The sequence below is a fragment of the Furipterus horrens genome, unplaced genomic scaffold (assembly GCF_987537825.1).
Source record: "Furipterus horrens unplaced genomic scaffold, mFurHor1.1.pri manual_scaffold_11, whole genome shotgun sequence".
Lineage (NCBI taxonomy): Eukaryota > Metazoa > Chordata > Mammalia > Chiroptera > Furipteridae > Furipterus > Furipterus horrens.
The window spans coordinates 18,511,028-18,534,307 of NW_028327181.1; the positions used below are offsets into that span (position 1 = coordinate 18,511,028).

Genomic DNA, 23,280 nt, shown 5'->3' on the forward strand with positions numbered 1-23,280 from the left:
GGCCTCCCTGTGCTGCTCTCCTGGCCTGGGGTCTCAGTCACCACGAGCACACATGACAGCTCAGGGTGCAGGCTGAGGCTGGCACCACAGCCCAGCACCAACCATGACTCCCTTGTGGAAGTGGGGATCTCCTTTTGCTGCTGAATCTTGGCCCATGGGGTCCACACCCACAAGACCTAGAAGGCTGAGTTTGAGCCGGTGACTCAGAAGCCAGTGACTGAGCAGTGCCGGTACCCTGGGGGCAAACTCTCCAAAGCACCACTGACAGCTGTTCTCCAGCCAGCCACAGACCCAAACATCATTCCTCACCTCGCAGGCTACCAACCGCCTTCCTCAGGAGGGCAGACATGAAAGGCGCCAAGCCCACACCAAAGGGAAGAAAACATGTTTTCCTTTTAATTTAAACAAGAGCTGGTGAGTGGATCCTGGAGGCCCCTTTGTTTATTCCCATTGGCTCTGGGAAGATTCCACTCCAGTGGGTTTATTCTAAAATAAGAACTGCTCAAAACAAGAATGGGGCCTGGAGCCAGCAGGCCTGACTCCGGTTTGAGGGAGGACACACAGGCACAGACCCACCCTGCCTCCTACCCCTCCAAGGGGATTATGATTCATAGGCCTCACGGACCCTAACACCCCACAGTGTCCAGGCGGAGACCCAGAGCCCAGGCAGGGAAGGCTGTGTCTGAGGCAGCATGTTTATAAAGTAGCTTCAGGTTAATTTTCAGTGGGATCTCACGTGACACACAGACCAGCTGAAAAGCATTTCTGTGCCCACTGTATAAATGAGAGAGCAGAGACTGAGAAAGAAACAACCTGCCCACAGCCATTCAACTGGGAGGGGGAGGAGGCAAAGCTGGATGTAAGCTTTCTGTTCAAGATCAACTGACTTAGGGGAAAAAAAGATCAACTGACTTTGGACAAAGATGCCACGTCTACTCAATCAGGAAAGAGCAGTCTTTCCAACAAATGGTGCTGGGACAACAAGACCTTGGATTAGGCAATGGTTTCTTACATGTGACACTAAAAGCACAAGCAACAAAAGGGAAAATAAACTGCACTATATCAAAATTAAAACTTTTGTACTTCACTATCACAAGTGAAAAGACAACCCACAAAATGGGAGAAAATATTTGTAAATCATGTATCTGATAAGGGACTTGTATCTAGGCTATATAAAGAGCTCTTAAAACTCAATTATTAAAAAAAAATTAACCATCAAAGGACTGGAAGAGCCATTTTTCCAAAGAAGATACACAAATGGCCAATAGCACATGAAAAGATGCTCACTATCATTTGTCATTAAGGCAATGCAAATCAAAATCACGATGAGCCCTGGTTGGTGTGGCTCAGTGGACTGAGTACTAGGTTGTGAACCAAAAGATGGCTGGCTTGATTCCTAATCAGGACACATGCCTAGGTTGCAGGCCAGATCCCCAGTTGGGGGCGTGCAAGAGGCAATGAGAGGGAACTGATCAATGTATCTCTCACACATGGATGTTTCTCTCCCTCTTTCTCCAAACCTTTCCCTCTCTCTAAAAAATAAAAAAATAAAAAACCACAGTGAGATGCCATTTCACGCCCACTCATTAGGATGACTAGAATCAAAAAGTTAGATAAGCATTGGTGAGAATGTGGAGAAACTGGGACCCTCATACCACTGGTGGGAAAGGAAAAGAGCGGGGCTACTTTGGAAAGCAGTCTGGCAGTTCCTCAAAATGCTAAACATAGTTACCAAATAATCCAGTAATCCCATGCCTGCATTACATACCCAAGAGAATGGAAAGTAGGTATTCAAGCACAAACTTGTATGTGAATGACCACAGCCAAAAAGTAGAAATAGCCCAAATACCCATCAACTGATGAATGGATAAAGAAAATGTGGTGTATCACTACAATGAAATATTATTCAGCCACAAAAAGGACTAAATTCTGATATAGGCTACCATATGGACTAACCTTGAAACATTATGCTAAGAAGCCAGCCACAAAAGAACAGACAGCAGTCCCCCTTTATTCATGGTTTTACTGTCATAGTTTGTTACCCAGTCAACCAGGGTCTGAAAATATTAAGTGGAAATTCTGGAAATAACAATTCAGAAGTTTTAAACTGCATGCCATTCTGAGTAGCATGATGAAATCTCACACCATCCCTCTCTGTCCTGTCTAGAATGTGAATCGTCCCTTTGCCCAGCATCTCCACACTGTTATAAACATATGCTACCAGCCTGTTAGTCATGTAAGAGCCATCTTGGTGATTTAATCAACTTCCGTGGTATCACTGTGCTCATGTTCAAGTTACCCTTATTTTACTTAACAATGGCCCCAAAGTGCAGGAGGAGCGATGCTGGCAGTTTGGATATGCCAAAGAGAGGCTGGAAGTGCTTCCTTTTAGTGAAAAGGTGTGTGTGCAGGAAAAAGCACAGCATACATAGGGTTCAGCGCCATCTGTGGTTTCAGGCAAACACTGGGAATCTTGGAACATATCCCCGTGAATGAGGGGGGACTATCGTATACTGTATGATTCTGTTTATATTAAGTGTCCGAAACAGGCATATCTATAGACAAAAAGTAGATTACTGGTTACCCAGGGCCAGGAGACGTGTGTGTGGTGGTGGGGGGGTGAGGATGAAAAATGTTTGAAAACTGTGATGGTCACACACTCTGCAAACATACTAAAACCCACTGAATCTGAATTGTATCCCCCAGGCAGGCAAATTGTATGGTATGTGAATTATACCTCAAGAAGCCATTGCAAAACAAACCAACACGCAAACCCCACTGCCAGGGCAAGTGGACAGAGCTCTAGGAGTAACCCCAGTGGCTCATGGTCAACCAGTCCTAAGTGACTCATGTGTCTCCAACCCTGGCACTGTTCCAGTACCACTGCCTCTCTGTCCCCTATCAGGCCCAGCTGCCAGGTCCTACAACTTTGCCTGTCCTGACTTCCCCCTGGCCAGCACTCTACCCTGGCCACTTTACTCCAAGTTCCACACCCCCACCAACCACCTCCCTGTGCGTGCAGCCTCTGGTACCTTCAGTGACCATACAAACAGTCTCTGTTAGGGCACTGTTTCTTCTCTGTGTCCCCAGCCTGGGGCACAGGGCTGGCCTGCAGGAGGTGCTGCTAACTCTGCTGGATGCAACTCTCCTCAGAGGTGGTGGTTTACTGTCTCCGTGAATATGTGACACCCTCACATGCTCTGCTCAGCCCAGCCCGCTTCCCAGAAGGAGCCCTGCCTCTCTCCTGTTACTCACTGTCTCTTTGTCCCCATTGTGCTGGCTCCAGAACATCACTCTGGTTCAGCTCTGCCCTCTAGGAGCTTGGGGCCCCAACCCCTCTGCCACACACCCATGTGCCCTGGCCCCCTTCATGCTCACCCACATTGGGCCTTCTCATCCCACTTGCTGAAGGGAAGCAGCCTGTCCTCTGCCCTGGCCCCCCTGACTGCAGGCATTTGCCCTGCTCCACCATGGACATGAATCAATGCCATTGCTGAGAAGGGCACCACAGCGAGGCACTAGGCTCAGTCTGGAGGGGTGGATGGGACTCCCCTGGCTCACTGCAGTTTTGTCCCCTGGGCAATGAAGCCTGTGACAAGCCGGCCCTGATCGAAGGTGCCCCTTACTGTCCTTGACAGCTCTCTCCAAAGCATCCGCCTGCCCAGACCAGACAAAGCACGCACAACAGGCTGGGCCCAGCATGGAAAACTCACAAGGCCCGGTCAGCTGGAAAAACACAAGCAGTCCTCTTGATGTCAAAGGCACTTGCTTGGGATGCCTCTCAGATCCCCAGGCAGGCTATACCACTCCTGCTTGGCTGGCCCAGGCTGCTGCAGAAGGGATGTGTTCCCTGTGGTCCCCAAGGATATGAAACCTGCACACTCAGCACTAGAGACCGAGGTGATACGGAGGTCTGTGACACTGCCTGTCCACAGCTGGAACTCATTAACTGGCTGCTGAGATAAGGGAGGGATCTGTCTCTAAGTCCTGACTTGTCACCACCAGCAGCTCCCAAGGGACACCTGCTCTGGAGCTACTTGGCACACTGCCGACATCCTGAGGCTTGACAAAGACTTTAGGTGATGGCTTGGGTCACCCAGAGGTCAGAGCAGGGGTGATGGTGTCACATGTGTCCACACCCTCAGGGTCTTGCTGCTGAGAGCAGCATGACACCCCAACCCCGCACTGGCCGGTCAGCATGTAGGTTCCAACTCAATCAGCACCTGGGGACGAGGTTCGGTGTCAATGTCACCCTCAAGATCTACACAATGTCACCGCCTCCCAGGACCTCAGGGTCAGCTCTGGGAAGCAAGGCTACCCCAGACTGGTCTCAGGCTCACTGGCTTTGGCTCCAGTGCAGAGTGAATAGACACACACTGACACACCTCAAGCAGGCCTCACACAGAAAGCAGGAGCCATGGGCCAGATACCACCTCCCCTCTCCTCTCTGGGCCTGGACCCCTATTTATGAAGCAGGACCACCTTGTTGGAGGTGACGGATGTCCCATCTGCGCCTGAATGCTGGGAGCACAGACCCCCATGGTACTCGGCGGTCTCCCAGGCCTGTAACCTCAAGCCCTGTGGGTATACAATCATTTCTCCTTTCTTGCTCAGATTTACAGGAAGTCATAAGAAAGCTGCCTCGTGGGAATTCTGGGAGAATCAGCTGAGACACAAACATACTCATGAGCCCCATTAATGGTTATGTCTATGCAAAAAGATCCTCATGCAGCATTTTAAGCTTCAGTCCCTAAGTAATGACCACCACATGTGGATGATGACAGTTTCATGAGCAGAATAAATCCTAACATCCTGTTTTGACGCAGGGATACTTAGCACACACCCCTCCCACACATACACACCATCCAAACATGAGAGAGGAGATGGGGGTCAGGGTCGGTATGACGGAACAGTCCTCAGGAAGGCGAGCCATTACTCAGTTAATGCTCACCAAGTCCTACCTCCTGCCAGGCCCGTGCTTCACGCTGTGAGGCCGACACCAACAGGAAGGCCATGTCTGTCTCTCAAAGAGCCCCAGTCCTCTGGCCCATCCCCCACCCCAGCTCACAGGACACTGGACCAGAATGTTGTGTCTACACTTCCACCTGCACAGGCAGCCTGTATTTGGCTCTTTATCTTCCGCAGCATCCAGTAAAGGGTCCGGCCGGCATGCATGCTCACCAACGGGCCTCTGACTGATGGCGAGATGTGACAGTAAGAGCAACTGCTGGTGGAGTCCCTGCATGAGCTGGGGAGGGTGCAATGGAGTAGTCCTTTTTTGAAGAGCCCTGGGGTGTGCACCCCTGACAGGGACAGTGTGGGCAAGAGTGTAGAGAGGGGAACAAAGAGGTGTGAAGGCTGCGGGGGCCTGCTGTCAGCCGATAAGGCCCAGGGCAGTGCAGGGTGGGTAGAAGACAAAGGGGAGAGATATCTCATCTCCTTAGATCCACCCCTACCACAATGGGGGTGGGGAGCCCGGCTTCTGGGACACATGAGGCAGCAGGAGTGAGGCCGCCCGAGTCCAGACTATACTGCAAAGCTCCAGAAAATCCCAGAGACATCACCACACACAGGGAGAAGTCTTCCCCAAATACAAGTTTAAAGAGGAATGAGAGAGGGACTCATCCATGATCCTACCTGAAGGCATAGGTCTTCTGATGCCAGCTCAGCTGTCCCCGAATGCTGTAGGCGATGGTGGTGACAAACTCCCCGCCTAGCCCGAGCTCCGAACACAGCTTCAGGGCGAACTTCTCAGGAGAGTTCTCCTTCTCTGACATGTCCCATTCGAACTGGTCCACCAAGGAGATGTTCCCCACATGGATATTCAGCTGGGGCCAGAACCAAAGTACCCAAATTAGAGCAGTCAGAACCTGCCCAACATAGGGGCTGTGAGAAGGTGGGACAGCTCACTATGGAGCCACCAGGCCAGGCTGGACCCTGCCCTCAACTTACTGAGAACAAGGTGTGGCCCTTGTCCTTTCAGCTGCAGCTCCCCAACCACAAAAATGGGGCTAAGCCCACAAACCAACTAGGGTGGCCACAAAGGCCCAGCACATTCACGCCTGAGGGAAGACCTTGAAGTGGCCCTAAGGCACTGAGTCCCACCACACCCTTATTCCTATTCCCCGGCTTCCCTTTTGTTCCTGCTGGTCTTGATTTTGACATGGCTACACCCGTCAGTCAGGGCTCAGCTCAACTGTCACTCATCAGACACTGTCCCTGAGCCCTCATCTACCCCCTTACTCTGTCTCTTTATAGAGCCCCGCTTGGAAATCATCTTATTAAGTGTGCTCACAGAGGCAAACTGTACCTATACCAGCTCGCAAAGCACAGGCAAAGCCTGGGAGGGGAGCAGAGGCCCACAGCCAACTATTCCACCATATTCTCAGCAGCCCCTGCTGACATGCAGCCTGCAGCCTGTATCCCAAGAGCACCCCACCTATGCCTGCCCCAGAGGACTACCACCCCGGCTCTTCACCACACACAATTGTGCCTACTCTGAAACTGGGAACCACTGAATTACTCAGGAAGCACTCTCTGGCGCCAGGTTTTGCTCACTGAGCATCGTGTCCACAAGACTTTTTTCACGGCTGTGTGAGTCAGGGACCATCTCTCCCTTCTGTCTAGTACTCTACCAGGTGAGCAGGCCATGGTATATCTGCCCATTCACCCCATTGTCCTCGAGTGATCAACTCGGCTTTTTTATTTTTATCTTTAGATTTTATTTATTTATTTTTAGAGACGGAAAGGGAGGGAGAAATATCAATGTACTAGAGAAAAATCCATTGGTTTCTTCTTGAACACCCCCAACTGGGGACCTGGCCCACAACTCAAGCATATGCCCTGACCAGGAATCGAACCAGCAAGCTTTTGGTCTGTGGGGCAATGCCCAATCCTCTGAGCCACACCAGTCACGGCTCAACTCGGCTTTTAAGGCAAGGATCAGGGCAGGCAGTGAACTGGCCACTGCTCAGGGCCCAGCCCGCACAGGGACTTCTCTCTTCCTTGAGAAACGCAGGACCCAGACGCTGAGTCCTATGCGTCACATTCCACTCACTGCAGCTCAGCCCCAGTTCCTTCCACCTGCTGGGCGACCACCATGATTTTACAGAATAGAACCAAAAGAGCTGCCTCTTTCCCTAACAGGATCCGAATGCCTGGTGAACCGCACTGGCACACTGGACAGGGAAAAATGAGAAGCAGTAAGCAGCCCACAGAAATGCTCCAAACAGAACCTCAGAGGACCAAACAGAACCAAATAGGACCAGCCAGGGCAGCGGTGCACACCCAGCAAGCCTTGCCCTGGGTGCGACACCATAAGTCCTCTCTGCAACCAGGCAGTGCCATGTGGCCTGGATGGTCTGCCCCCCACCGATCTGTCATTAATGCTTTCAATTATTAAATAATATGGATTGCATGCCAACCAAGGAGAGGCTCAGGGGATGCCATGGTGGGTAAAACAGACAAAAAGCTGACTTCATGGGTTGACATCCAGCAGGGGGAGAGACAGACATAAAATAAATACATGAATGTATATTGAATGGTGCTAAGTGCTAAGGAGGAAAAAGAGAGCATGGGTAGAAGGTACAGAGTCAGCCATATTATGCAGGAGGCCCAGAAAGGCTTCCTGGAAGAGGTGACATTTTAGGAAGGACTGAATGAGCTAAGAGAGAAGGCTTGCAGCTCCCTGGGAAAAAGGGTCCCCAGCAGAGCAAGGCCTGAGGCTTCCACAGAGGGATCTGCGGAGCTTGAGAAGTGTTCTGAGCAGAGGCAAGACACTGGCTGCCACTGAAACCTCTACTGGAGGAAGTGTCTGGTGGTGGCAGCAGTGGGATAGTGGGATTGGTGAGGGGTGGCTAGACGAGGGAGCTCAGAGATACAACACAGAGCCAGGACTGCCGAACAAGCACACAGCACTGATACCAGGTTCTCATTGTCTCCCTAACCTCGACCTGTATCATCCCATAAACCTTTTCACTCACTCCCCAGAAAGGGCCCAGCCAACTGAACAAAGTCTGATGGTCTGACTCTCGGCAGCACCAAGCCTCCCAGGCTTCTGGAACTGAGCAGAGCCGGCCCAGCCCAGGTGCCCTGGTTAAGGCAGCCAAGCCTGGGCTTCCGTCCCAGTATCACTGAGAACATCTGTAAGTGGCTGCTCCAAGCTAAGGCACTGTTTTATGAGGAGAGACACTCCTCAGGTACCTGTCAGGTATCCAAAGATTCCTGTCTTCCATTGTGTCCCAGGAACCAGACAAAGAACTACCTCACAGGAACAAGCACCCAGATCTTTTGAAGTCCCAGCAACACATGGGAAACCTTGGGTGTGACCTTCAGTTTCCTCACCTACAAGATAGGACACTGTCACCTAGGTCACAGTGCCTGATAAACACAGCACTGTTCCACAGCAGTGGGGCTTCCCAGGGCCAGCTGTGTCTGACCCCAGAGCAGACAAACCCTTACACCACCAAGCCAGGCAGGAAACCCAACATAGGGGCAGTCTGCCAAGAGCCCATCAGCAAATATCATCCCAGGAGTAGGGATTATAGTGGGCTGGAGGACATGAAGGGGTCCTGTGGCTGACAACTGTCCAGTCACCAAGAAAGCCTCTGGTCAGGGGAGCAGGTGGCAACCCCAGGCAGAAGTTGAACTGCCTGACAACTTTCTATATGGCTGCCTGAAAGCCTCCATCAAGATAACAACAACCAAAAAAAAAAAAAAGGGCGCTCAATTTCGGGAAAAATATCAAGGAAGCCAGCTGGTCAGACTCATGCGGACCCTGTGTGGAGCTGACCCTGGCCACCTGGAACCATGTGGTTGGGTATAGCTAACTCCATCAGGTCATGTCCTCACTCAAGTTAGAGAGCAAAGATGGAGCACAGAGCACAGTCCTCAGGGCCATGCTCCAGAGGTAATAAGTCTGTGCACAGGGACATGGGTGAGGCTCCCACTACGATACCCAACACTCCCCCATTTCTTGCCCATGATGTCCCCCTTTTCTCAGTTGTGCCTTTTCTGTTAGTTGGCCATAATGCAAAATGAAACAGGCTAAGGACAACAAATTCATATTTTTCTCAAAAGTAATTAGCTAGTAAGGAGACTGAATCAGTAATCAAAACTCTCCTGACAAAGAAAAGCCCTGGACTTAATGGCTTCACTGGGGAATTCTACCAAACACTTAAACAAAAACTACTACAAATCCTTCTCAAATTCTGCCAAAAAAGTGAAGAGTGGGCAACACTTCATAATTCATCGCCTTAATACCAAAGCCACACACTGCAAAGGAAAACTATCGTAGACTGATACTCCTTAAGAACACTGATGCAATAATCCTCAAAAAATACTAACAAACTGAATTAAGCAGTATATTAAAAGTATTACACACCACCACTAAGTGGGATTTATTCCCTGTAGTGCAAGAATGGTTCCAATGAAAACTAATCAATAAGAACACACCACATTGTGATGAAGAACAAAAGTCACATGATCATCTCAACTGATGCAGAAAAGGCATTTGGCAAAATTCAACACCCTTTCATAATAAAAACACTCAACAAATTAGAAATAGAAGGAAACTACTTCAACATAATAAAATCCATATATGAAAAAACCCACAGTGAATATCAAGCTCAATAGTGAGAGATTAAGAGCTTTTCCTCTAAGATCAGGAAGTAGACAATAAACTTGCTCTTACAATTTCTAGACAAAGCAATTAAACAAGAAAAATAAATAAAAGGCACCCAAATTGTAAAAGAAGATATTTCTGTTTACAGATGATATGATCTTATATGGAGAAAATCTAGATTATATTTAAAGACTTTTAGAACTAATAAATTCAGCAAAGTAGAAAAAAACTCACAACAGAAAAACCAGCTATATTTTGATACACTAACAATGAAAAAATCTGAAAAGAAAATTAAGAAAACAATTACATTTACAACAGCATCAAAAAGAACAAAATACTCAGAAATTACCTTAAGGAAGTGAAAGACTTGTACAACGAAAACTACAAAACAATGCCAAAAGTAATTAAAGAAGAGATAAATAAATGAAAAGACATCCCAACAATTTTTTTTTTCAGAAACAGAAAAATAAAATCCATCCTAAAATTCATACGAAATCTAAGGAACCCTGACCAGCCAAAACCATCTTGAAAAAGAACAACAATCACACTTCCTGATTTCAAAACTTACTGCAAAGCTACAGTAATCAAAACTGTGGTACTGACATAGAGACAGGCATATAATCGATCGATCGGCAGCCGTCCGTCTCGAGAGACGATGGTGTAGCTTCTTAAGAGTCTATCTGCACCGCCGAGAATGGTTGTGCAGTTCGACTTGGGAGTGACACGGTATCTGTCTCCTCCCGTGTTGAATCGACATCTTGTGATGACGCTGGAGTGTCCTCTCCAGTGAAGCTGAAGCTACAGAGCCTGGGCAGGGTGATATGGAGGGTCTGCTGTTGCCCATGCAGCAGACCCCCCCTCTCTTCGCAGCTGAAGGGTCCAAGGGAAAGACGGAGTCAATACAGCTTGGCTTCAGGTGCGCCGCAGGAGTTGCTGGTGTTGACTACAACGTCAAACCGCCTTAGGGACTCCGGCTCCGGATTTTCTGTCGGGGTTTACTCCCTTAGCCTTTCCCCTGAAGAGGTATGCCGCAAGGCAGCGGAGGTTTTTTGGAGTCAGAGTTTTCCTTCTCTGATGTGCCCTGACTGGAAGATCAAACCAGCGACACTTAGCTCGCAGGCTGACGCTCAATCCACTGAGCCAAACCATATAACCAAAGGAATAGAGCCCACAAATAAAACCCTTGCATACATGGTCAAATGATTTTCAACAAGGGCACCAAGACCACTGAATGGGAGAAAAGACAGTCTTTTCAACAAATGATGCTGAGAAAACAGGAATATCCACAGGCAAAAGAATGAAGTTGGACCCTTACCTAACACCATATAAAAAATTAACTCAAAATGGATGAAAGACATAAATGTAAGAGTTAAAACTATAAAAATCTTAGAAAAAACATAGATGAAAAGCTTTACAACATTGGATTTGGCAATGATTGGATCTTGGATATAACACCAAAGGCATAGGCAACAAATGAAAAAATAGAAAAACTGGACTTCATCAAAATTAAAAGTATGTATGCGTCAAAGGACATTATCATCAAAATAAAAAGGCAACCCACAGAATGGGAGAAAATATTTGCAAATCACGTATCTGATAAGGGACTGATAGCTAGAAGACAGAGAACTTACAGAACACAATAAAAGAACAAAGACAGTTTTCCAGGAGCACTGCCCCACGGGCTTCCACCTACCTTCAGTGCCCCAGGACAAGGAAGGGCCTGGCACCTGGAGAGGAACTGCCTACCTTGATGATGACGCGCTGGTCTGACTGGTCCTCCAGGATGCTGTCCGTAGGGTAGGACTCGATCTGCTGTCTGATGGCAGAGGCAATAGCTGGCACAAACGTCAGTGGGTTCAAGTCTAGGTCATCACAGAGGATTTCTGAAAACATCTCAGGGGTCATCAGCTTCTCTGAAATCAGGCAAAAGGGCAGGGATTGCTGACAGATTGCTAGGCCCAATCTCCCTGTGCTCAGCCCTGACTTTCCTCTACCCCCTCCTCCTCTGCCAAACCTCTCAGACAAAGATAAGGATAAAGAAGAGGAGGACGGAGGAACTGAGGGTGGCCCTTCCAGACATGGCAGGAAAAGGAAGCAAAGGATGAACACCTCCCTTCTGGCCATCATTCCACATACAACCTCCTCCTTCACACCCCTGGGGGTGGTCAAGGCCCTAAGTGTTCCCCTATACCAGGTTCTCCCTGATCCTGGGCCCCACTACATTGCTACACCACTCAATTAGTTCTAACCAATGAGATGTTTGGGGGAAGGGGAAACAAAGGCACTTCAGAGCTGATGTGCCATGTCTACACTTTCCTCTCCTCTCCTGACCCAGGCAACCAGGGGAGCACATATGAAGACACGGGGAGAAAACAGACATCTACACACTAAAGAGAGAGGCCTCAGAGGAAACCAATGCTGTCAGCACCTTGATCTCAAACTTCTAGTTTCCAGATCTGGGAGAAAGTAAGTTTCTGTTTTTCCAGCCCCCCATGTGTGGGACTTTGTTATGGCAGCCCTAGCAAACTAACACAGGTAACTTCTGGATAAGCCACTTTGAGGCCAGTTCCTACTGAGGATGAAGCAGATGCATATCCATTCACCTCTCCCTCACCAGTAGAAAAATCCCTCAGAGATAGTACTGGGCTATTTGTTGCTTTCTACAGACCTTCCCTCAGTTTCCAACTGTGGGCAGCACGCACACTCAACAAGTTGAAAAGTATGGATCCTGAAGCCTGGAAATGCAACCGCACCAGGTGTGAGCTTGCAGGGACCATCTGTAACTGGTCAGACTAGAGCAAGGTACTGTGCAATCAAATATTTTTGTTCCCATTCTGCCCTGTTCTCATAACCCAAACTGTAATAACCACATACCACTCTGGAATGAGCCACGGACATGAGAAAGCCAAGAATGAATTCCCTCATAAGCACATAGCATGATCCCATTATTAAGAACCAGGTCTGCTTAACAGACAACTGACTCCACTATTTCCTCACTAGCCCAGAAGAAGTACTAGAGACCAGCTGGCCTAATAGCACCATCAGGACATTCAGCCAGTCTATGTTCAGTAACTCATATAGTAAGCAAATGTAGTTGATTTTGAAGATTGCAGCAGAAAGCTAACGTGCTCAGGCTAAGTAACCTATGAGTACCTTGTCCACAGCATTTAAAAAAACTAGCCTTTTTAGTTGTAGATTCACATGCACTCTTGATTAATATATCAATATAGGAAGGTTTGAGACTGCAGAGACTGATTACTCCCACTTTATTCTTCTTTTTCAAAATTGCTTTAGCGGCTTTAGTTCCCTTGTGTTTCCATTTAAGTTTTAGAAAAGCTTTGTAACTACAGAAATATCTTGCTGAGCTTTTCATAAGAACTGCATTAAACTTGTATAACAATTTAGGGAGAACTGGCATTTTGAATCTTCTAATCTAAGAACATGGTTGTCTGTCAATTTACTTAGATCTTAATTATTTTCATCAGTGTTTTATAGTTTTCAGCATACAAGTCCTATACATGTGTGTTACAGTCACATCTAAGTACTTCTTATTGAGTGATTGTAAATGGTAATATATTTTTAATTTTAATGTCCATGTGTTCAATTATAGTACACAAAAACACAATTGATTTTTGCATGTTTTCTTATATCTTTGTGACCTTGCTGAACTCAGTTATTCTGGCAAAAATTTTGTAGATCCCTTGAGACAATCTACATTTATGTAGACAATTGTGTCATCTACAAATAAGGACAATTTTATTTCTTCCTTTCTAATTCATTAAGACTTTTATTTCATTTTCTTGCCTTATTCCACTGCCTATTACCCCTAGTACAGTAGTCCCTCTCTATATTGCGGTTCACTTATCAAGGCCTCACTGTATCGCGGGATTTTAAAGAATATTATATTTAATTATTTATCATGGATTTTTCGCTATATTGCAGGATTTTGTGGTACTGTATACGTATGTTGTTAAAGTTACGTAGGTTTAAGAGTGTAGAATATGTTTAAGACATAAGTAGTGTTTACAAAAGTGTGGAAAAGGTTAATAAGAGAGTGGGAAAGGTTAATAAGGGAGTGGGAACGGTTTATAAGTGTGTGGGAAGGGTTTATAAAGCCTTAAGATATATATAAATACTAAAGGTTCCTACTTTGCAGACTTTCACCTATTGCGGGGGGGGGGGTGGTCTGCAATAAGTGAGGGAATACTGTACTAGGTTGAACAAAGCAGTAAAAGCAGACATCTTTGTCTTGTCCCTGATCTTAGGGAGAAAAGTGTTCGGCCTTTAACCATTATATATAATGTTAGTTGTTAAGATTTTTCATAGATGTTCCCTATCAAGGAGAGTTGTTTTTAGTACTCCATTATTTTTTATATCTGCAGAATCTACAGTGATAGCTCTTATTTCCTAAATTTGACAATTTATATTTCTCTCTTTTGTGGTCAGTCTTGCTAGAGGTTTGCCAATTTTACTGATCTTTTCAAAGTATGAGCTGTTTCATTCATTTTCTCTATTGTTTTGTTTTTTATTTCATTAATTTCTGTTCTTCTCTTTATTATGTCTTGTCTTCTGCTTGCTTTGATTTCATTTTGCTCTTCATTTTCTTGGTCCTCAAGGTGATAGATTATACTATTGATCTAAGACTTTTTCCTCTTTTCTAAGGTGTGCAATCGTGCTATAAGTTACTATGTCAGGTGCTATTAAATCAACATGTCAGCACATTAGCTAAATCTTATAAATTTCGATATTTTCTATTTTCATTCAGATCCGTGTGTATTTTTTAATTGAGCTGAGGTTTGTTTAATGACACATGATATGATTTATATGGTATATGTTACACAGGGACTTAAAAAGAATGTGTATTCTGCTGTGTTGAGTGGAATATTGTATAAATGCCAATCAAATTCTTGTTGGTTGATGATGTTGAGTTCTTCAATCATCTTGCTGATTTTCTGTCTAGTTGTTCTATCAGTAGTTGAGAAAGGGATGTTAAAGTCTGCAATATAATTGTGGATTTGTCTATTTCTCCTTGCAGTTCTATCAGTTTTGCTTCACATATTTTCCAGCTCTGTTGTTTAGTGCATATACATTTAGGATTGCTATGTCTTCTTCTTGGACTGACCCTTTTATCACTTAAAAGTCCCTCTCTAACTCTGGTAATTTTCTTTGCTCTTAAGTCTGCTTTATCTGATACTAATATTGCAACTCCTGATTTTTTTTTCAAGATTTTATTTATTTATTTTTAGAGAGAGGGGAAAGGAGAAAGAGAGGGAGAGAAATATCAATGTGTGGTTGCTTCTCGTGCGTTCCCAACTGGGTACATGGCCCACAACCCAGGCATGTGCCCTGACCAGGAATCTACTGGTGACCTTTCGTTTTACAGGACAACACCCAACCAACTGAGCCGCACACATCAGGGCGCTTTGTTTAGCATTTTTAAGTGTAAGTCTATGTATTTATTACATTATATATACCTAACTTTGTCTACTGGTTTCTTCATTTTACCAATCCAAGTGAAGTAGAGAAATCTTACTTCCTTTTAAAAAATTTTTTATTTATTGACTTTTAGAGAGAGAGAGAGGAAGGGCTCTGAGAGACAGACAGATATCAATTTGTTGTTCCATTTATTTATGCATTCATTTAGTTGATTCTTGTATGTGCCCTAACCAGGGATGGTACCTGCAACCTTGGCATATTGGGACGTCACTCTAACCAACTGAGCTACCCAGCCAGGGCTGAAAACTTAATTCTTTATGTTCCTTTACCTTCACTCATTTATAATGTAATTGTCTTAAATATTTCCTTTATATACATTTAGAATCATATCAGTGTTATAATTTTTGCTTCACCCGTCAAATACAATTTAGACAACCAAAGAGGAAAAGGAAAACCTATTGTATTTACCCATATTTTTGCTTATCATATTCTTCCTTCCCAATGTTTAAAAGTTTCTTCTTTTGTCATTTCCCTCCTTTCAAGTTAGAGTTACAGCTGATAAGCTTTCTTTTCATCGAGAAGGATTCCTCTTCATTCCTAAGGGATTATTTTCATTGGGTGTAGGAATCTAGATTGGCGGTTTTCTTTCACTGCTTAAAAGAGTATTGTGCCAGTTTCTCCAGCCTCCATCATTTGTGATGAGAAGTCTGCTGTCATTCTAAGTCTTTCCCTGTAGATGAGATGTATTTTTCTCTGGCTGCTCTCAAGATATTTTTCTTTGTTTTTAGCTTTCAGAAGTTTAATTATGATGTGTCTTGGCCTGGGTTTCTTTGGGTTTATCCTGTTAATATCTGCTCAGCTTCTTGAATCTGTCATTTGGGGATTTTAACTGATCATGTAAAAACAAATCTCTACAAACTGCTTCCTGTAGCCATGCCCTGTGGGGTAGACCCTCAGGGTCCTGATCACTCCTGGCCTGAGGCAGCTCATGGCACTGCCCTGGGATTCCTTTATCCCCCTCAGGGCAAAGACGGCATCTATGTAGAGATGTGTTATTGTTCAGCAGCTTATCCTTTCTAAAGAACTTTAACACTCTCAGGAGACTGACCATTGAAGCAGAGAATGCCATAAGTCACCAGGAACTCAGATAAGCTTCCTTTCAAGTCCTTCTCAGAGAAAACGTCAAACTCATCATTAACTGACATCTACCAAAAGCTTGCCAGAGAGAAATCCTCGTTAGAAAGGGTGGCCTGAGCTACATACAGTTCATGCTGCTCAACTAATGCTGCTTCACATTTTTAATCTCTTTGTGATAAAACATTCTCATAACCTTTAAGGTTATTTGAAATTTAAGTTAATTTAAATATGACTTTTAGCAAACAGGAAATCAGCCCTGGTCAGGTAGCTCAATTGATTAGAGTATTATCCCAAGGTTGCAGGTTTGATCTCTGGTTAGGGCACTTACAAGAAGCAACCAAAGAATTCATTGATGGGTAGAACAAGTCAATGTTTCTTTCTCTTTCTCTCTCTCTCTCTCTCTCTCTCTCCCCCCCTTCCTCTCTCTTTAGAATCAATAAATTTTAAAAAAAAATTTTTTTAAATAAAAAAAAGCTTAATATTAAAAAAAAAACACCGAAAAGCAACAGCAATTTTGAATATGCTCTTTCAACTACCATGCCAGGAGTGTGGCCTCCTAACCACCAGTTAAGAATATGACAGCTCTGGCGCTTTTGCTCCTCCTCTCCCCCTCACCACCCAGAGCACACCCTATCAAATCTTCTTTTTGAGTGTACTTCCCTAAGCTCCACGGGCCCTTCTTTGCCCCTATAACTTGTTTCCTTAGCTCATTTCTTCTACAGCTCACTTTTAATAGCCTGTAACTTTGTAAATAAACTTTCTCTTATAATTTGAAAAAAAGGAAAGAAAAGATGATCACAGCCTTGAGACACCCTAAATATTACTCTGGGTTGAGGGAGAGTTCACACAAAACAGTATTTTGATCTTTCAAGTGTTACTACTAAATTATATTTAAAGGAAGTTGCATGAGGACTCCTATGAATGACAGCCTGGAGAAACATACGGTGGAGTTCACTGAGATGCTGGTCTTCATTACATTATACTCATTAGAGCCGTGGGAAGAGGTTCTCTTGGATTTAAGTATTAGTGATTCTGCTTCTTCTAAGTCACTGACTGCTGCCAATCTTGACTACAGTGGACCTGCAGAACTGATCACCATGTCTCTCTCTCTGCCTGGTTCTAAAAGGCTGAGAGCTACGCCCATCTCCTAGCAATGGATGTCTACTGAATTGTGTGTATGAACCAGCGTGCTGGCTTCATTTTATATTTTATACATCCTAGTTTCATTTTCCCCTTTATCCATTTTTTCCTAACCAATCCTTTTTCATTTTCTTTATTCTTTTATACCAAACATCCTTATATAAGCTGCCTTACATCCCTTATGAAACAGGGTGGGGTATATTAAAAAATGGTGAGAGCTTTTCGTGTATTGTTGAAAGAAAAGTAACAAGACAACACATGCACTGATTCAATATGAACTAAGTTCCTATGTCTGGCCAAGTTCTATGCTAAGTGCTCTAAAAAAAAACAGGAATAAAAAAATAAAGTCCCTGACCTCAAGTGGTTGAAATGGAGAGGGAGAGAGGTGAATCAACAAATAACTATAACGCAGGCCAGCTGAGAGAAGCAGGGACACACAGCACTGGTGGTAGCCTGGCACCCATGAGCTATCCCATCCCCATACTGGGGCATCACCAATGCACTGCACCTGCCCCTATCTACATTCATGACAACCTCCTGAAACCCTTCACTGATGTCCACCCTATCTTCCCTTGGCCACGTCATCCCTTTGCCAATGTCCTCTCTTGCCAACTAGCTTATGGGTCATGGAAGACAGGCACTCCAGCTGTCAGTCATTGTTCCCAGGGCTGGACAGAGGTCCTCGGATTCAGGCTGGGCACACCAATTGCTAGGGGATGACCAAAGGAAGCAGCCTAATCCTTCTGTAAAGCTCAAAGCCATTGCGTATCAACAACTGCACACGTTCCTCCCTGAGAAAATCCCCTCTGGGAGAAAACTAATATGTTATCTGCCACGGAAACACTTAATAGCAGGGGGAGTTTTAACAAATTAGGACACCACAACAAAACAAGGAATTCTGCACCAATTATGAAGACCAAAGAAACTAGGAAGACACTTAAGTGAAGAAAAATAAAATTATACTCGCACTGTAATTACAATTATGTTAAGTAGGTTTGCACATGGAAGTGACCGAAAAACGCAAAACAAAACATTAGGGTGGTAAGAGTCTAGTGACTCTAAACTTTTATTCATTTAAAAATAACATTTACTGGGTTTTGTTGTTTTGTTGTTTTGTTTTTTGGTCTGAATATAAGTATGTTCTCTGTAAAAAGTCTGAAAGATTCTGGATTGCCCTGGCTGGTGTGGCTCAGGGGACTGAGTGCTTGCCTCTGAGCCAAAAGGTCACCAGTTTGATTCCCAGGCAGGAAACATGCCTGGGTTGCAGGCTGGGTCCCCAGTTGGGGGCATGCGAGAGACAACCAATCAATGTATCTCTCACACATCAATGTTTACCTCTCTTTCTCCCTCCCTTCCCCTCTCTCTAAAAAGAAATAAAATCTTTAAAAAAAAAATTACAAAAAATAATTCAGGACAAAAATGAAAAAGAAAATAAACACGTGTAATCCTCCTTCCTAAATGTGATAAGAACTCTAAACACTCTGGTCTCCTCCTAACCTTCCTCTTCTTCATCTGCAGAGTTACATTCAGATTTTCAGAGCCAGGGAAGAGCAGAAAGAGTTGACATTTGACCCAGGACTTAAAAGAGTGAGGATGGAAAGAATGAAGATGGTGAGGGCAGACCTCCCAGCCAAGGAGATGACAGTGGCGTGAGTGTGCACGTGTAGCGTCTAAAAGAGCAGGGGGGTAGACAGGGCTGAAGGGGAGGTAAGTGGAGGGCCGGGCAGCAGCATCAAGGTCACCATTGAGCTCTGTGAAATGGCAGGCTTCATGCCAGGCCACTGAACTACCCATGTTCACGGTGGGGAAGGAACCCAAGGTTCATGTGCCCAGCCCACAGGAAACAGCAGCAGAAGTAGAGTTTGAACCCAGAGTGCACACCCTCTTAATGTATGGCACAATGCTCTGAATGTCATGTTCAGAATTCAGAACCCACGTGATGGGTATCAGACAGGAACTGCAGCTAGTCTGGGCTGTATAGAGTCCCACATACCATTCATGTTCCAGGTAAAGGCGTCCCTCAGTTTCTGCCCATCAATCTCCATGTCCAGCCGAATGGGGACCAGCACCTCAGGCTGAGACGCATTCTCGTGGATCACTGCTGGGTCATGGTCATCAAAGCTGGAAGTAAATGACAGAAAAGTCAGCAAGAGGTCCTCTGGACACTCCTCAGGGCCTCCCTCTCTGTACTACTGATCGCTGCAAACCTGGCCAAGGGAGAAACTCACTTCTTATGAGCATTTGTCAACTAAAGGCTGAGTCAGCAGAGGCAAGGCAAGCAGGAGTCACAGGCCATGTGGGCAGAGCTCCATACTTCATGGACACATGGGAAAGGGAGAGAAAGATGCTGACTTGAGCAGTGGGACAAGACCTAGACATACTCTGAAAGAGAGATTTAAGCCCCAAAGCAGGCAGGACTTCACAGAAAGCTGTGGGAAAGGAATTTCCAAAAGAGGAAATACTTGAGCAAAGGCCAAGGGACAGGGAGAAGCAAGGAGCTGCTGGGGCAGCTGCAGCCAGAACACTGAAGGCGGGGTACAGATTAGATGCGGAGCAGCATGTGAGACACTAGGAAACTACAAGGTCAAGGTGACACTAGGAGACTACAAGGTCAAGGTGCCAATAGTTCTCCATCTCAGGCTGCAGAATCCAGTCTCTACCTGAAGGAGCTCCAGTAGGACTGAATAAGGGCTTTACAGGGTCATATCTGGATTTTAGACGACAAAGAGGAAAGAGATGTGGGGATGTTGAAGGACATGGGAAACCTAAAGGCTTCTGCTCTCGGAGCTTGAGGCAAGGACAACAAACAAACAAACAAACAAACAAGGAAAGCACACCGCATGCATGCCAGACACAAATGCTCTAGGGAACACAGATGAGGGGAGGAACAGGCATGGCCATTCTAAAGGTGGAAGGCAGCCCTGAGAAAATGACATTCAAATAGATAGGAAGGAAAGAAAAGGAGGGAGGGAAAGATGGAGGAGGGAAGAGAAGGGGTAAGCCATGCAGAAACTGGCAAGAAGTAAATGAGGCTGGGCTGTATAGATGAATGTGGAGATGGGAGCCTGAAAACAACACCCAAAAGATAGCTATGTCCTAATCCTTGGAACCTTGACCACTACCTTATATGGCAGAAGGAGAAGGGCACTTCGCAGATGTAATTAAGTTAAGGATCTTGAGAGGAGATTAATTATCCTAGTGGGCCCTAAATTATATCACGAGTGTCCTTACATATAAGAGACAGACAGGGGGAGATTTCACACACAGAGAAGACCATGTGATCACGGAAGCAGAGACTGGTGATGTGGCCATATGCCAAGGAATGCCAGCAGCTACCAGAAGCTGGAAGAGACAGGAACAGATTCTTCCCAGAGGCCCCAGAAGTGCAGCCCAACCAACACCTCGATTTTGGCTCAATGAAACTCCCAGCCTCCAAAGCTGTGAGAGAATAAATCTGTATTAAGCCATCCAGTTGTTGCGATCTGTTCCAGCAGCCACAGGAACTAGTACAGCGGGAGTCACTTGAGTGGCATCTGAAACCATGAGAAAAAGTCCAAGGACTGGGTCCCTGGGAATTCTACTCAAGATACTGGGGAAATGAGGAGACCGGCAAGACTAAAACAAAGAGAGCTGGGGGGCTGAAGCAAGCCAGAGGCCAACATCCTGGGAGCTGAGGGAAAGCAGTTTCATGGAGAAGGCAGCGTAGCATTTTAGAGAATAAGGGGTCAAAGTAGAGTGTTTGTCTGGGAGACTAAACTGCATTGGGGTACTAAGGCAGAATCAGTGGAGAAGGCAAGGTGCACTCACCAGAGAGGGAAGGTTCTCTTCTTGTCCCGGCCCATGCGATTCCTGTTGATGGTAGTGGAGCACGGTACAGCATCCAGATGATGGGAGCTATTGGGCAGGGTAGGCACCCACTGATTGTTCCTCTTTGCTTTCTGTTCCCTGGAAAAACACGGGCAATCCCCAACTCAGTCTACGAGTCCAATACCACCCACCAGGTATCAAGTCATGGTCAGCAAATGCCCACTGCACCCTTGCTGGGTTCCAGGCCCCCGTGAGAACTTCTGTGCACCCCAGACTCTACTGTATGTTTCTATTCCCTAGGCTCCCACCAGTACCTGCTTGGAGGTACCCAAACTAGTGTAAGGGTGCAAAGGGGCCCCAACATGTCAGAGAAGCCACCAGCCCAATGCATAAGCCGTAAGTTAACATGCTATGTGCTGGGCATGGCTCCACAGAAGCGCTGCCCCTTCTGTGGGGAAAGAGCACAAGGAGGCTTCCTAGGAGTGGAGCCTTAAACACTAAGTTTAGGTTCACTGGGGTGGAGGACAACTGGAGGGGAAAAGGCATTTCAGAAACACAAGCAGCAGCACTGAAGAGGCAGTAGGTGACAGACTCAGCAGGGGATGGAAACATGGGACACAGAGAGGGTCTCAATTACAGGGGCTGGTGTGTTCCATGAAAAACTGACTACACTCAGCAGATGGCTGGGAGTCCCCAGGGGTTTGGAGGAAGAGGCATGATCGGACGACTATTTTAGACATGCAGGCCAGCCTGAGATGGCCTAGGCAATGCTGCTGACCTCTGGACTTCCCGACCAGTAGAGGTGAGAAGATGTAGTATTGGTAAATACTGTCTAGAAAACAACACTCAAAATAATCTAAGTAGTCCATGTCCCATAAAAGGTTCGCTCTTCTCTCCAAATTACAGGCTGCTTTTACTACTAGGAAAATACCAAAAGCTATTTTAAACTGAGGCTCCAGTGTTGGGCTCCAGATGAGTGCTCAGGTTCCCACTATGTACTGAGTCCCTTTATCATCCTTGGGGTGGCCTTCCCCAATGAGACTATGAGCAATGTGAGCCAGCGACTGTGTATAATTCACCCATATAAACACCTGCACCAGTCCTCTTCAATAACTGTTTGCTACAAGTCAGGAATATAACAATTGCTAGATTTCCTGCTGCTCAGCCAGTGCCCTCTTAGGAGGGCCAGGAGATGTTGCTGGAAGCCCTTCTCCTTTTCCTAGGTGGTGGAGGGCAGAAGCAGTGGCCACAACCTGCCTGGGCCCAGGCCCTTTAACTCTTTCCTCTTCTAAAGCTGGGGCCACTCGCACCTCAGGTGCTGAAGTCCGGGAGCACCCCTTGATTGAGGGTGAGGTCAGAGAGAAATTCACAGCACTAGATTTGGCCAGGACTCTTGTCGAGTTTCCCATGCCCCAGTCTGGCCTAGATCTTATGAACAGCCTTCACCTTATATCAGAGACCTGGGAAAACGGGAAGCATGGAACTAATCTGGGCAGGGCTTAGAGCTGGGGCAGCAAGACTGGGATCTCCACCACAGCCTATCTAGGCCCACCCGCCACAGACTCACTTAGCACAAAATTTTAAGTAGCACATTCCCAAGCCCCACCCAGATCAAGCGACTCCCATCTGGGGAGGGCCTGGGAATATGGATTCTTAACAACTTCCATGGGCAATGCCAGTGTCTGTACTTAGGAACCTTGGGTTTAGCACACCTCTTTTCTCAGCGTCCTAGAACTTGTAATAAGGTCCCCCCCTCAGAAAAGAAATCCCACCCTAAGTTAGCAAGCTCATTCATTTCCAGTCTAGGCTGCTCTGCCCAAATGTCACAGACACAATGAGCATGAACACACAGCCATGGACAAAATCCGCAGATATGAGCCATGTAATGTCTGTCTGAGAGGGGACAGCCAGCCTCTGCCGGACCTGTTCACTGAGGGGGAGAGGTGCCAGGCCTCCCAGGGTGCTGACTGGACAATGAGAAGGCACTTCCTGACCATAAAGCCCGTCAAAACGCAAAGCAGCTTCCCTGGAACCTTTACCTACCCCACCCTCAATAGTTCTGACCTCTGGGGTACCAAGACTCCACACCTTCCTCAGCTGTTCCTCAAATGACACGATCATTAAGAAAGTGTTTATCG

At 46.0% G+C, this 23,280-nt stretch overlaps 1 protein-coding gene across 2 annotated transcripts in view; it reads right to left on the reverse strand.

Annotated features, from left to right (window-relative positions):
* The window catches only part of SMARCB1 (SWI/SNF related BAF chromatin remodeling complex subunit B1), a 32,643-nt gene that overhangs the window by 2,407 nt on the left and 6,956 nt on the right, over window positions 1-23,280 (reverse strand). For both annotated transcript variants that reach the window (XM_090290947.1, XM_090290946.1), the window contains exons 4-7: window positions 21,143-21,280; window positions 19,329-19,456; window positions 11,369-11,535; window positions 5,638-5,828 (exon numbers count right to left, since the gene is read on the reverse strand). In XM_090290947.1, coding sequence (XP_090147073.1) covers window positions 5,638-5,828; window positions 11,369-11,535; window positions 19,329-19,456; window positions 21,143-21,280 — 624 coding nt within the window. The remainder of the gene's footprint in view (window positions 1-5,637; window positions 5,829-11,368; window positions 11,536-19,328; window positions 19,457-21,142; window positions 21,281-23,280) is intronic.